A 15,112-nucleotide genomic window follows, 5' to 3' on the forward strand; every position below is an offset into this window, starting at 1 on the left:
TCTTTTTATGAAGCTACTATCTCTCTAATTCTTAAAAAAGATAAAGATCCTACTTTATGTGCATCTTATCGCCCTATATCGCTATTAAATGTAGACTCTAAGATTCTTACAAAAATTTTAGCTATTAGGTTAGAAAAAGTATTATCACAGATTATTTCAGAAGACCAAACTGGTTTTATTAGGAATCGGTATTCCTTTATTAATGTTAGAAAATTGATTAATATAATTTATACTTCTTCACCCACAACCTCAGAATGTGTTATCTCATTAGATGCTGAAAAAGCTTTTGATAGAGTTGAATGGACATACTTATTTAATGCCTTGAAAAATTTTAATTTTAGTTCTAATTTTATATCATGGATTAAATTAATATATTATAAACCTGTTGCTTCTGTTCTTACAAATAATTATAGATCCTCTTTTTTTCAATTATCTCGTGGTACGAGACAAGGTTGTCCCTTAAGTCCTTTATTATTTAATATCGCATTAGAACCTTTAGCCATTGCTATTCGTGAATCTCCTAATATTTTTGGTATTACTCATAATGAAAAGTTATACAAGTTATCACTTTATGCTGATGACTTGTTGTTAAATATTTCTGATCCTGATAGGTCTATTCCCGCTATCCTATCTTTGTTGGTTCAATTTGCTAGTTTTTCTGGTTATAAATTAACCAGAAATATTTCCTTTAAATGAGCAAACTTTATTGAATGACAGGACACCATTTAAAGTTGTTACTGATAACTTTATTTATTTAGGTATAAAAATTACTAAGAAGTATAAAGATTTATTCAGATTGAATTTTTTACCCATGCTTCATCAAATTCAACAACTTACTACTAGATGGTCTCCTTTATCCTTATCATTAGTTGGGCGGATTAATGCTATTAAAATGATGATTTTACCAAAATTTTTATATTTATTTCAAGCCTTACCAACTTTTATTCCTAAATCTTTCTTTGATAACATTGATTCAAAAATTTCCTCATTTGTGTGGCAAAATAAAAATCCCAGGTTAAGTAAAAGACAGTTACAGAAATCTAAAAAAGATGGTGGTTTAGCTTTACCTAACTTTAGATTTTACTATTGGGTGAATAATATTCGAAACTTAATATATTGGAAACTAGATTTGGATTCACCATTGTGCCCACAGTGGGTAAATTTAGAATGTAATGTTGCACAAGGATATTCTTTATTCTCCATTCTTGGTTCTTCTCTTCTGGTTGATTTAGTTAAACTCAATAAACAGATATCCAATCCTATTGTCAAACACACAATACGAATTTAGTTTCAGTTTCGTAAGTTTTTTACTCTGAAAAACTTTGTTCTTGATAGCCCTATCTTACTTCTTTTTTAAACCTTCTTTAACAGATCAAGCTTTTAGCATATGGAAAAGGAAAGGTATAATATGTTTTCGTGATCTCTTTTTTGAAGGTAGTTTGATGTCTTTTGACCAACTTTCCAACAAAATTAATTTACCTAAATCTAATTTGTTTTAGATATTTACAAATTAGAAATTTTTTATATAAAGTTTTACCATCCTTTCCCAATTCAACTTTGATAGACTTTTCAGACATGATTTTTACCCTGAATCCTTGTCAGAAAGGATTGGTGGCTTTTATTTATAATAGGATTATGAAGATACAACCAGAAATATCAGGTAGAATTAAACAAGAGTGGGAAAAAGAACTTCAATATAATATATCAACAGAAAAATGGGAAAAAATTTTACAAATGGTTAATTCTTCTTCTATATGTGCTAAACATGCTTTAATACAATTTAAGGTCGTACATAGAGCTCATATGTCTAAAGATAAGCTTGCTCGATTCTATTCTCATATTAACCCTCAATGTGACAGATGTCATTCAGATGTGGCCTCAATGACCCATATGTTTTGGTCATGTCCCACTTTACATAACTATTGGAAGGACATATTTGCTACCATTTCCTCAATTTGGAATATCGATTTACAACCTCATTTTATTACTGCAATTTTTGGTATACCAAATGAGGATGGTAGTCGACTTTCCCCTTCAATTAGACGAATGATCGCCTTTGTAACATTAATGGCCAGAAGGTCTATATTACAAAAATGGAAAGAAGTAAACCCTCCTACCACATTTCAGTGGTTCTCTCAAACTATCTCTTGTCTGAGTTTAGAAAAAATTAGAAGTACTATTTTCGATTCATCAATTAAATTTGAAGAAACTTGGGGACCGTTCATTCGACACTTTCATATGAACTAATTTGGCCTCTTCCAGACCTTTTCTCTTTTTATTCTTGTTCTGGTATGGAGTTCCGGAGTTTTTGACACTATCATACTCATATAAACTGGTATTATTGCCCATGTTAGTTTAGGTTTATTTTTTTTAATATACATTTCTTCGTGCATTTTTACTTTTTTTTCTTTTGATGACTATTTTTATTCTTTTTCATGTTCAATCAAAATAGGTTTGATTGTTTATTATAAGTTTTTTTTGGTTGATATTTAATAAGATATTGTTATCCTATTATAAATTTAACTTTAAATCTAATGTATTTATAACCTATTTATATTATGTTATGTTTCTCTTTATATATATGAAATTCAATAAAAAGATTGAAAAAGAAAGAAAGAAAGAAAATAATGAGAAGTACTTGTTTCAACTAGGACAGGGTTTTCCCAACCCTTTTTATGCCATGGATCCCTAACATTAACTAAGGGGTTTCTGGACTCCAGGTTTGGATACTTTGCACTAAGAGAAATGAACATCTACATATTTATTCCTGCCACACAGATAATTTCTGGATCTTGTGCTCCCTGCTAAGGAAGAGTGCAAGGAAGTTAAAATAGATGGTCGATTTGCTGCCACTTGCAACAGGCGTGGCATACATAACAGACAAGTAGAACAAAGCATAGAACGTTGAACGGTACAACACAGAAAAAGTCCCTACCACCCACATCTGTGCCAACCATCATGCAAATCAAACTAAACTCTTCTTCCTGCACATGGCAAACCCCTTTCCCTGCATCTTCATGAGTCTCAGACATAGAAATCATAACTGTTTCTATCAGCTCTCTTGGCAGCGCATTCCAGATACCTATCGCTATTAGTGCAAATAAAAAAAACTTACTTTTTCACTGCTCACTTTACACCTCCGTGCCCTCACGCATTTAACAATTCTCCCCTGAGAAAAGTACTCTTATCTATACAACTCTTAATTTTATATACTTTAATCAGGTTGCCCCCCCTTCCTCCAATGCTCTAGAGAAAAAATCCAAGTTTCTCCAACCTCTTTTTATAGTCAATATAATCCAATCCAGGCATCACCCTGATAAAGTTCTTCTGCACCCTCCCCAGAACCTCCACTATACCTTCTATAGTGTAGTGGCCAGAAGCAGAGTGTTCTCCAAATGTGACCTAACCTAAGTTTAACTGACTACTGAAGCTGGTTATCAAATCTATTCATACTATCCTTTGGCCTTAACAGTCACACATTTACAGATACTGATTGCAACATTTTATATAGCTGCATCCAGCTCTATCAAGTAGGGCCGCCTCCCTTCCAGGATTATCACTGTACTTTGTAAGGAATCCTGGATAATCATATTCTGCAACACTGATGAGAGCAACCCAGTGGAGAAACCTTGGGGCGACCAACAGTGTTTTTACTATTTTCGTTGACCTTTTTTTTTAAAAAATAGTGAGCTACAGAGGTGGTGGAGGGAGTTGTCACAGTCAGTGCAGTAGTGGCTGTTGGAGATAGTCATGTGCTGGAAGTTACAAGAATACATTCAACCGCAGTTGACACCATTAATTCTAAGAAGTTCAGTTTAGCTGTTTGAATTATAAAAAGGTAAAAGATGAGAAAACAAAGTAAGAAAATAAAGGCAAGGAAAAGAGAAGTGGGGGGCGGGGCAGGCTGCCACTTGATAAATGAACCCAATCTGAACATGACTAAACTAACTGCCAAATATTTGTCTAAGTTAAACCGCAGTACATGGGCCTTACAAGCCTGGGCTGGAACAAGTAAGTGCTAGTAATTGAACAATCCTTCAGCATACCAGTGCCTTGAACAGCAGTCTAAATCCAAACAAGCCCCCATAGCAATCTTTGTAAAGTCAATTTGCATTGAAATTATGGAAATGCATAGAATCGAACAATTCAATATAGAAGAACTTAACTTTTTTGATGGTTTTCATCTCTCTTTAAGGACATGTTGGGAGAAGTTTGTCATTAAAAATCTTGTATCAAAGTATCAGTCAGATGTAGGTTCATTTATCTCAAAACACACAGTGAAAAGCATTATTTGCATTGACAACCAACACAATCCAAGAATGCAATGGGGGTAGCCCACAGGTGTTACCACACATTCCAGCATGAACATAATATACCTACGATGTTCAGCAAAACAACACAAGCGACAACAAAACAACAACAGCACTTTTCATCCTTTCCATAGACCTACCTACACCTCCGGGCCACCAAACTCCATTTTCTGGCCCAGAACCCCAGACATTGGGGCTCCAACTTCCTGACATGCTAACCCAGGAACTTCGAGTCTTTGCTGAGTATTCTCAAACACAGGTTAGTGTCTTAAAAATAAAAGTTCAGCCACTTGTATGGGAATTGAAAAGAAAGTTCTTCATTCAGAGTAGTGAATTTTCAAAATTCTCTACTCAGAAGGCCATGGAAGTTCAGTCATTGATTGCATTCATTATGGAGAATGGTAGGTTTCTGCATATTGTAAGAATTCATGGATATTAGGATAGGACAAGAAAATGATGTTGATGTCATTTTTAAGAGGCAGAAGGTAGGGTCAAGGGAGATATGTGCAGCAATTTTTTTTATTTACTCAGAGAATAGTAGGTGCCTGGAATGTGCTGCCAGGGGTGGTGGTGGAGGCAATACCACAGAAATGTTTCGGAGCTCCTAGATAGACTCATGAATATGCGGAGAATGGACTGATACCAGCCTTGTGTAAATGGAAGGGATCAGTTTCGTTTGGCGTTTAATTAGTTTGTCACAACACCAAAGGTTGAAGGTCCTGCCCCTGTGCTATACCATTCTATGTTCTAGAGCATCAGCCATGTTCTTGTTGAATGATGGTATAGGCACGAGGAGTTATTTGCTCTACACCTTTCATTTCTTGTGTTCTTTTAATTTTACATTTACTCTGAAAAGATACTCATCAAAAATGTTTGGAAAGTAACATGTGATTTTCTCTTGACCTCATAAATAAAATTGTCTGGGGTTTGCATGAAGGATATTTCACCAAATTGTAACAGAAATGCTGCAGCAATCTCTGCGATCAAGGACATGAAAAGGTAAAAGCTTCTGATTCTGTGCCACTTCTGAAGTAAGTCACGCAACGCTATTCACTGTATAATCAAACTCTGCTTCCTGTTAGTCCAAAGTGAACCTTGATCCATCTGTATTTGATTTACTGATGCTCTGTAAAACCTCTCTCATCTTTTGCACATCTGGCCTTTAGATCACTGTACAGGCAGTTTCAGTGAATTTCATCTATATGCATACATTCCAAAGTTTGTGAAATATAACTTCCATAGAGCTCTTTTCGTTGGAACTTGACAAGTAGTTGCCAGTAATTGAACAAAGCAGGTCTTTGAAAATGGTGCAAGCTTCTGCACTATACTATATAAGTCAACAAATTCAAGGCAGTGGTATTAGACTCAGTTACAATCCCATGAGGACACTTTGATTAGTTGATGCTGTTCTTATTATGTTGGAATGTACAGCAGAAAGCCAACAAGAAAACTTTTTCAATCAGACTGCACTGGACATGGGAGTGACTCATAGATATTTAATGCAATGTCGCCTGAAGGGACAGACTGAATATAAATGGTTATGTTACATATTTGTGCCTACAAACTAAACTGCAAAGTGCTATTTTCAGCTTAGAAAATTAAAAAATCAATTCTTCCCCGAGAGAAAGATGATAGTATCCACCCTAAAATGGTTTCTGTCTCTCTGAAATTTTACATGGGTGTTTCTGGATGAGAGCCATTCTTGCAATACTGATACAATTCCACCTTGGCTGGACAGAATGACATCATTTCTGTTCTGGGACATTGCCGAGAAATGTGGACCATTGTGTCCTGACAGTGACATTGCTGGTCAGGACAACTTGGTCACCACAGGAGCAGATTATATTATGTGCCATAACAGTCAACAATCTATCCTTTGGATCACACCCCTGATGTTCCCCCCTATCCCAAACCCAGTCAAACTCCAAGCTGTTGCTGCACAATGCTGTGTTCAATGTCATGGTCCCTCAGTCTTATGCCACCCCATTACCAAGACCATGATCTGTCCTGACAAAGGGCCACAGCATGAAATGGCAACTGTTTATTGCTCTCTATAGACATTGCGTGACTTGATGATTGCCTCCAGCACTTTGTGCATGTTATTCTGGATTCCTAGCATTTTGCATCCCAAGATCCTAATCCTCTGGTCCATGTCCTGCAATCTTTCTGATACTCAATCCCACAATCCCCCACACCCAAGGCACTAATCCCAAAATCTGCTCATTCATGATTCATTTTACTCTAACCTTAACCCTCAATTTGTTGCCTGATTGTTCTCATGTCCAAGGCTCCACTTGCCAAGTCATCAATTAGCACTGATGTATGGAAATCTATGCATGACAGGCCAAATCTCTGCTGATTTCTCCATTCACAACTATTGATATTCCTCTTTTCCCTCAAACCTGATCATCCAAAGCACCAATGACATGATTGCAATCATACCATTAATCTCAACTTTAACTTCAAGAGAAACCAATGTACTATACGGAACAGCATTAGAGGAAATTGAAATTATTTGTTCCAGTTTACAGAAGTGAATAATCATCCATTACTATTTGATCTAGACACATCCCAACAAGTGGGCAACAATTCAAGGTAGCAGCAGCCTGATGCTGGTAACAGAGGCCAGGGAACATAGACATCCATGTTCATGGAGGCCAGTGATCCATCATTCAGCCACCTCAGTCCACTCAGTTCCCTCTTCAAAAGATTGGCCCAGCTACTTGTGTTGGGTGCTGTAGTACCAAGCAGTCAATCAGCAGAAAGATTCCTGCTGCCTGACTTTGATTGCTTATCACCAGGATCAGGAGCCTGGACATTTGAGTACCTGCTTCCACCTCATCAGATTTAACCATAATTGCCCGAGGGCTTTTAGAAAATAATGAATTATTAATTGCAAACTCACAATAATATATAATAAAATTAATTGTTTTAAGTTAAGTCAAACCCACAGCAAACCCCTTAGCATTGATAGGACCTCTAATCTCTTCCATGTGACAAGAATATGACCAACCCAGAAAATTGATTAGACCATTTTCCATTTTAAGAGGAAAAGACAGCTATCCTCAGTGGAAGCTCACTGGGACTATTACTAAAGAACACATTTTGGGGAAATTAAATATCTCAGCAGACTGGAAACAATCTCCATAATTGTAGCTATTCAAACTATAACCCAGTTATCTCCAGAGACCTCTTTGCCAGCCAAATCCCTAATAAACTTGCAAATTATTCATAATTCCTTTAAATAGCCAGTTTTGTGCTGTTCAGATCGGACTTCCTAAGAATTGGCAGATTGGATGTTGTTGTCTGCACATACAAACTGATTTACTGAACAATTGTCTAACAGGTGTTGCTTAGTGATCAACTTTGATTAACATTCTGGCATACCCCAATTGCCTTGTAGGTGTGCACATGACAGATTATCAAATCAAATCTTTCTACATATGCAAGGAGCACTTTAATTTACTAATAATACAACACTGTCATTTTTGTGCCCATGTTGGAGTCCACAATTCATAGTGATCAAAATACCATGTGATCAAATTCCTAGGTCTATTGATTTGTGCAGTTTTCAAGTGTTGAGACAGGCAAACTGATTCCTTGTTACTTCTGGTCTATAAGGAAAATATTATCCAAGTTTAAGTCTTCTTTATTTTAATTATCACTCAGTCCTTTCAGACCATGTGTGATTACACTGCCCCAGCAATGAAGTTAAGATATATTGCTTTACAAATATCTTCTGTGTAAGCTCTATAAAAGGCTTTACATTTGAGTTTCAAAGATGTACGTCAACTTAAAATCTCTGAAGTTGGTTATCAGTTGATTTGAAGACCATTTATCTGTAATTGCTTTACTTCTGGATAGCCAAAACTATATGGTTAGCTTTATTTGTCTGAGATACTCACGGGTCCTGTCTTTATTCCAAGCATGACAGCTGATTGGTTCGAGCAGGAAGCTGTGGTAAGACATGGCTGTTCTTCTAGAAATAAAGCAAATGGAGACAAGTTACTTGAAGCAACTTGAAATGATTGGTTCCTGCACATCTAAGGCAAGCACTGATGTACTTCTCACAGCTTGGATATAACATAATTATACACAGCTTTTAAAATTAATAACAAATAAAGTCATTGTATTCTGCTAAAAAAAAGAATATGGGGAGCAGGGAGAATTGCAGCCTCTGAGTACCCATAGAAAATTCACTTCAGCTCTTGTGCATTTTCCTATGTTTTTGATTCCAAATATGACATGTTTAGTGAACGTTTGACAGATTAATCTTACATTTTTACTCTGCCCATATTTACCCATTTGCCTACGTTATCTTCGACTCAGATTCCAAGAGAAATCATTCTGATTCTAGATGAAGAACTCAAGTAGAACAATGTGTAAAGAGTGAGAGTGTTCATTGACCTTGGCAGCCATAGCTTTCTCTTCTTTCTAGACTGTTATGTTATATCTCCTGTTATTTTCTTTACTGGTAGTTGTCTCCTGTGTAAGTCTCAACCCTACTCTATGACAAACTAAACAAAGTACCTCGTTTGAAAGCTACTTCAAAGCTCAGTGAGCTTGCAAAGATAAATGGATTTATTATTAAATATTTCACTAGTCTTTATGTATCATTACATGGGCATTGTGCTCATTACGTATATGTTTACATGCTCTTCAATAAAGATATCTAATTATTCTCATTTCATTGTCCTTTCAACGTGACTCCACAAATAGGCACTACAAATACTTTCCACCAGTTTCCTGCTAGAGACTTTGATATTTAATGAGAGCACATTAAATGGAACTTATGAATTGTTCAGCAACACAAGTTACGACATTCTTCACTGCTTTAGATGCCAATTTTCTGTAAGACCAGTTGGCCTGACAACTTAGGAGTTAAAATTTCAAACACAGGAGATTTGAAGGATGCTGGAAATCTTGAGCAATGCCCAAAATACTGATGGAATTCAGCCAGTCAGAGGAATAAACAGTCGTCATTTTGATTCTAGATCCTTCAACAGTTGAGAGTGCAGTTTATTTGAGTTTGGAAATCTATTCACTGTCAAAGGTTCTAAACTCCTTTTTAACTATTTTGTTTAATACTCCTCACCTTTCCTCTTTAATTATAGCACTATGATCAAACCCACACCTGCAAAGAAAGCTGCAGAAACTTCATTAAAGCCATACCAACTTCTTCTGCCTCCATGTACATACAGTACGTTTGATACTTAATATGACTTATTTTTAATTGTCTTCAGTTAATATAAAATCCACTTATTTTTACCTCCATTTTTACTTGTTTGTATTTTCCCATTCCCTCACTTTACATCTAAAAATCTCCCTTATAATTACATTTCTCCACTTTCTATATTCTTCTAGGCTTTCTATGGAGTAAAGTTCTCAGTATCTGATGCAAGCTGCTTTTTTTTTGCCTCATTCCACCCTCTGCCATTCATCATCGTGGGAACACGGTTACCATTAATTTCAAATATCCATCTCTCAAATGGCTTTTGATCCTCCAAGACTATGCTACCATCCAATGGCCTACTAGTCACTTTAACTAAATTACTTCTCAGCTGTAAACTTGTCCTTAACACAATTTAGAAACTTTACAATCTTAACTTTGTCCTTTCCCAAAATACACAAAATCTAACTGAATTATGATCAAAGTGTTTTCCTACTGATACTCTTTCTAATTGTGCAGCTCAATTCTCTGAAACCAAATCCTGTACTGGAACTCCCAGCATCCTGCCACCTCCCTGGGCTTGTTACATTCTGGCTAAAGCTTCCTCATGAATGTAATTTATGTATTCTACGCTGCCTATACCTTTCACACTGACTTTAACCCAGCTTAATAATAGGGCAATTAAAATCCCCCACTATTCCCCAAAAGAGGAAGTTAAGGTCCATGCTTTCCTTTGAAATGGTTCAACAGAATATTTTGAAAGGACAAATATAGGCTTTCAAAAAAAAGTCAGGGGCTCCCAGAGACCAGCATTCCCTTAGCACCAGCCTAGGTGTTGTATTTTAGTCTCTGGCATGTAATCAGAATCCAAACCCTTCTGAGTGATTATGCTGCAAAATAATGTTGAACAGAAACTTGCATTAGGAACAGAAAATTTCCTCGCTAATATTTTTGACTTGCATCACCCACTGCTCACCACAGAGAGGATTTCTGAAGCATTCTGCTACAGCAACTTTCTGCTTGTTCCTTGTTTTTTTTTTCTACCTTTTCTCTGTATTTCCAAAGCTGAGCATTCAAGATGAAGTAGTAAACTGGATTAGACATTGGCTTCACGGAAGAAGCCAGTGAGGGTTGTAGATGGTTGCCTCTCTGACTGGAGGCCTGTGACTAGTGGTGCGTTGCAGGGATCAGTGCTGTGTCCATTGCTCTTTGGCATGTATATCAACAATCCAGTTGATAATATGGTAAACTGGATCAGCAAACTTGTGGATGACACCAAGATTGGGGATGTAGCGGACAGCGGGAAAGACTATGAAAGTTTGCAGCGGGATCTGAACCAGCTGGTAAATTTGGCTTAAAAATGGTAGACGGAATTTAATGTGAATGTGAGGTATTGCACTTTGAGGGGACCAACTGGGGTGGGTCTTACACTGTGAACAGTAGGGCACTGAGGAGCACAGTAGGACAGAGAGATCTGGGAATACAGATTCATAATTCCTTGAAGGTGATGTCACAGGTAGATTGGGTCATAAAGAAAGCTTTTGGCACAATGGCTTCATAAATCAATGCATCGAGTACAGGAGTTGGGATGTTATATTGAAATTGTATATGATGTTGATGAGCTCTAATTTGGAACTGTGTCCAGTTGGGTCACCTACCTACAGGAAAGATGTATATAAAATTGAAAGAGTGCAGAGAAAATTTACAAGGATTTTGCTGGGATTTGAGGACCTGATTTATACTGAAAGGTTCAATAGGTTAGGACTTTATTCCCTAGAATGTAGAAGATTGACAGGATATTCGATAGAGTATCCAAGACATCTTCAAGGAGTGGTGAGTTAGGAATGTGGCATCCATCATGAAGAACTCCCACCACCCAGGACGTGCCCTTTTCTCATTGTTACTATCAGGAAGGAAGTATTGAAGCCTGAAGGCACACACTCAGCAACTCAGGGACAGCTTCTTCCCCTCTGCCATCTGATTTCTAAATGGATATTGCACCCATGAACATCATCTCACTAATTTTCAATTGCACCACTTTTTTTTGCACTACTTATTTAAACTTAACTATTTAATTGACATTATATATACACACACATATATACCTACTGCAATTCATTTTTTCCTTTTTATTTGTTTATCATGGTACTGCTGCCATAAAGTTAACAAATTTCGTGAAATACACTGGTGATATTAAACCTGATTCTGATAATTATGAGGGGTAAATACAAGCAGGCTTTTACCCCTAAGTAAGGCAAGGTGAGACTACAACTAGAGGTCATGGGTTAATGGTGAAAGGTGAAATGTTTAAGGGAATAGGAGGGGGAACATCTTCACGTAGAGAGTAGCGGAAGTGGTGAATGCAGGGTCGATTTCAACATTTAACAGAAATTTGAATAGGTACATAGACGGAGGGGTATGTACGCCTACGGACCAGGTGCAGGCAGACGAGACTTAGCAGATTAATGGTTTGGCATGGACTAGATGGGTCGTAGAGCCTGGTTATGTGTTGTACTGTTTGATGACTACGAATCCTCCCTAGTTGTATGACACAGGTTAATTTTCCAGCCCTAAAGTTTCACGCCGATACAAATAGACCTCTGCTGTTGAGACTCTACATTCACCTTCCCAAAAGTGATCCCAAAAATGGCTTTGACCTGAAAATGAAGTCACAATGATAAATGTAACTACATTTCTCAGACTTTCATGCAAGATCTGTGACTGATATCTCACTCAACATACAAAGACTTAGGAAAGGCTTAAGTCTCAGTTGGTTGAAAACTGCACTTTGAGCAGGACAGAACAAAAAATATTAATTGTCAAGTTACTGTGCCTCAAATAATAAGTTCCTCGCCCATCATGGCACTGAAAAGTTTCTATGGGACTATGTCCTGGCTATATAACGCTCTCTTGCATCTCATTACATTCCTACAATACCGATAGTACAGAGAGCTCCCGAAAACTGCCTTTTTTCCTCTCGTGATATGGCACTGTCTAAGGACCGAACCAAGCAAGGCAGTGTTTCTACCAAGATAATTTGAGGTGATTTCTTGGGACAAGTTACATCATTATTTTAAAAAGTTTTAGTGACCCATTGCAAGCTCTGCCCGATTAGTCAGCATCAAACGGTTCAAATGACGGATTCACAAAAGCACTCATTAACCGTTCTCCCCACCCCTTTAAAGAAAAATACAAAATTAAATTGAACCTACCTGCAAAATAGATGCCGTGATAAGTTCAAATTTTAATTTTTTGGAAAGGAGTTGCCCCAGTTCATGGACTCTGTTCCGTCAACATGAACGGCAGTGCAATTGTGAGGGGGGGGGGGGGGGAGGAAAGCTGAGAGAGCCTGATTCACCCTCTCCTACTTCCTCTTTCTGAGATCCGACCACTTCCTGATGTGGGCGGTTGACTGTTTCAACAGCTGCCTTCAAGCTAGCGTTCTAACTGCAGCACAAAGCCGTCGGAGTTCCCGCCCTCCTTGTTTAACCCAACTGCCACTCTTCGGAGACCCGGTATGCAGTTTGCTGTAGTAAATGGATTAACCATCTATGGGCTGCAGCTCAGTTTATCCAAACTAAAGTTGATTCATTGAAACCAGCCAGTAAAGATTATTCTTAAAAGTTATTCGTTTTTTTTTTGCACATTTCTCAAGTTCTATTTAATCGTACAATCACAGAGGCCATTCAACACATTGTTCCCGTGGTGGGCTTTTGGAAAGACATTCTGTAGAATCTCTTTGTCCAATCAATACATCAGGGCTAAACAAATCCAACCATGGTTACCAGCAAGTGGAATGTTTACCAACACCAGACTAAAGGTATAATGTGTAAATCTGCAGTCAATGGCCGAGGAATGGTTTTTGAGTGAATAGACTCTTAACAGCTAATTAAAAGTTGCAATTCTGTACTTCAAGGTGGCTGCACTGGGGAAAGTAACTTCATTCATTCTATCGGAAATATCTATTTGACAGTAATGTTTGGAAAGATACAGTGACCTATGTTAAGAGTTATGACCCACCCCCCCCCCCCCCCCCCCAGTTGGTCGGGTTCGACCATGATCGTTGTGCCCTTGCTCTATGTTGACGCCGTCAGTCGATTTGCCTATCAGGACAGTATGATATGGAGAGCAACCTATTGCCCCTGAAGCACCCCCCCCCCCAACCCACAAATGATGAATCCAAAGGAGCGGCAGAAATCGATACCACATGCTGGAGGAACTCAGCAAGTCTCGTCCTGAAACATTGACTGTTTATTCATTTCTTTAGATGCTTCTTAGACCTGCAGAATTCGTCCAGCATTTTGTGTGCTTGGATTTCCAGCATCTGCAGAATTTCTCGTGTTTATGAGGGGCCCGTCCAGTGTGACACCAATGGTGTTGCAAGAGTTGCCAGTCAGCATTGAACTCAGCATAGGACTGCCTTAGGGACTCCAGCTCGGACTTTTTCTCAAAATAACTCCTAAAGCCTTCCCCATGAGTGGGGTATAGCCGCAAGACAGCAAAGGTTTGAAATCTGTTTCCCTTCTCCTGGATGAATTGCCAACCATGGGTGACGTGTCCTACTTGCCTGAAGCAGCTGGTTTTAAGGCACCAATAACTCATCTATGACCCCTCCACTGTCAGTACAAACAGTGATGCCAGGCTTAGTAGCAAAGCAGAGTGAAGACCAGGATCAGGACTTGCCATCAGAGGGTATTTGAGATGCACACTATTGGGATCATTTAATAGGTAGTGGGAGCTTATCCCCACTACATCTCTCTCCCACTCCCCCTCCTTCCAGCTATGAGAACTTCTGAGGAACCTACGTTAAGATCTCTCCCAATTAAGTAACATTGTTCTATGAGTTGTCTGAAATAAATCAACCGCTAGAAGATGGTCAACAGTGCAAGATCATCTTTGGTTTCTCCAAAACCTGTTGGCCTACTTATGCAAGCAGCTGTATACAGCTGGGTGGGGTAGACAGAAACATCTGTGATTTTGAATGATGTTGAGGAAAGTATTACTTCTTAGATCAATTGTAAATTGGAAAAGGCCCATTTAAGGCTTACACCATTATATGGTAATACACAGAGAATACATACAACTCCTAGATAGGCCCTCAGCTCAAGGAATTGTGCAAACAATTGTCATAATCAGTATATGCGTGCTCTATGAATAATGTATTTTGGAGAAACTTAAGAATTGTACATGAATGTCTAGTGTGAAATTGATAACTACATGTGAAGTTTGATTCACTTTGTAAGGTTGAATTTCTTAGCAGAATACATGGTTAATGGGAAGATTCTTGACAGTGTGGAGGAAAAGAGAGACCATGAGGTCCACCTCTGTAGATCCCCCCAAAGTTGCCATGCAAGTTGACAAGGTTGTTAAAGAAGGCATATGCTGCATTGTTCATTAATCATCAAATTGAGTTTAAGTAGTAAGAGTTAATGTTGCAGCTCTATAAAACCTTGGTTAGACTATACTTGGAATATTGTGTTCAGTTCTTGTCACCTCATTATAGGAAGGCTGTGAAAACTTTAGAGAGAGCAAATATGATTTACCAAAATGCTGCCTGAACTAGAAGGCATGTCTTATGACAATAGGTTGAGTGAACCAGGGCTTTTCTCTTTGGAGCAAAGGAGGATGAGAG

At 37.9% G+C, this 15,112-nt stretch overlaps 1 protein-coding gene across 1 annotated transcript in view; it reads right to left on the reverse strand.

The window, feature by feature from the left end:
- arpc1b (actin related protein 2/3 complex, subunit 1B) overlaps positions 1–12,840 on the reverse strand; it is a 53,168-nt gene extending 40,328 nt beyond the window's left edge. The window contains exons 1-2 of the mRNA XM_059979500.1: positions 12,693–12,840; positions 8,216–8,289 (exon numbers count right to left, since the gene is read on the reverse strand). Coding sequence (XP_059835483.1) covers positions 8,216–8,279 — 64 coding nt within the window. The 5' untranslated portion in view covers positions 8,280–8,289; positions 12,693–12,840. The remainder of the gene's footprint in view (positions 1–8,215; positions 8,290–12,692) is intronic.
- Between the last annotated feature and the right edge of the window lie 2,272 nt (positions 12,841–15,112).

Source organism: Hypanus sabinus, chromosome 9, assembly GCF_030144855.1.
Source record: "Hypanus sabinus isolate sHypSab1 chromosome 9, sHypSab1.hap1, whole genome shotgun sequence".
Lineage (NCBI taxonomy): Eukaryota > Metazoa > Chordata > Chondrichthyes > Myliobatiformes > Dasyatidae > Hypanus > Hypanus sabinus.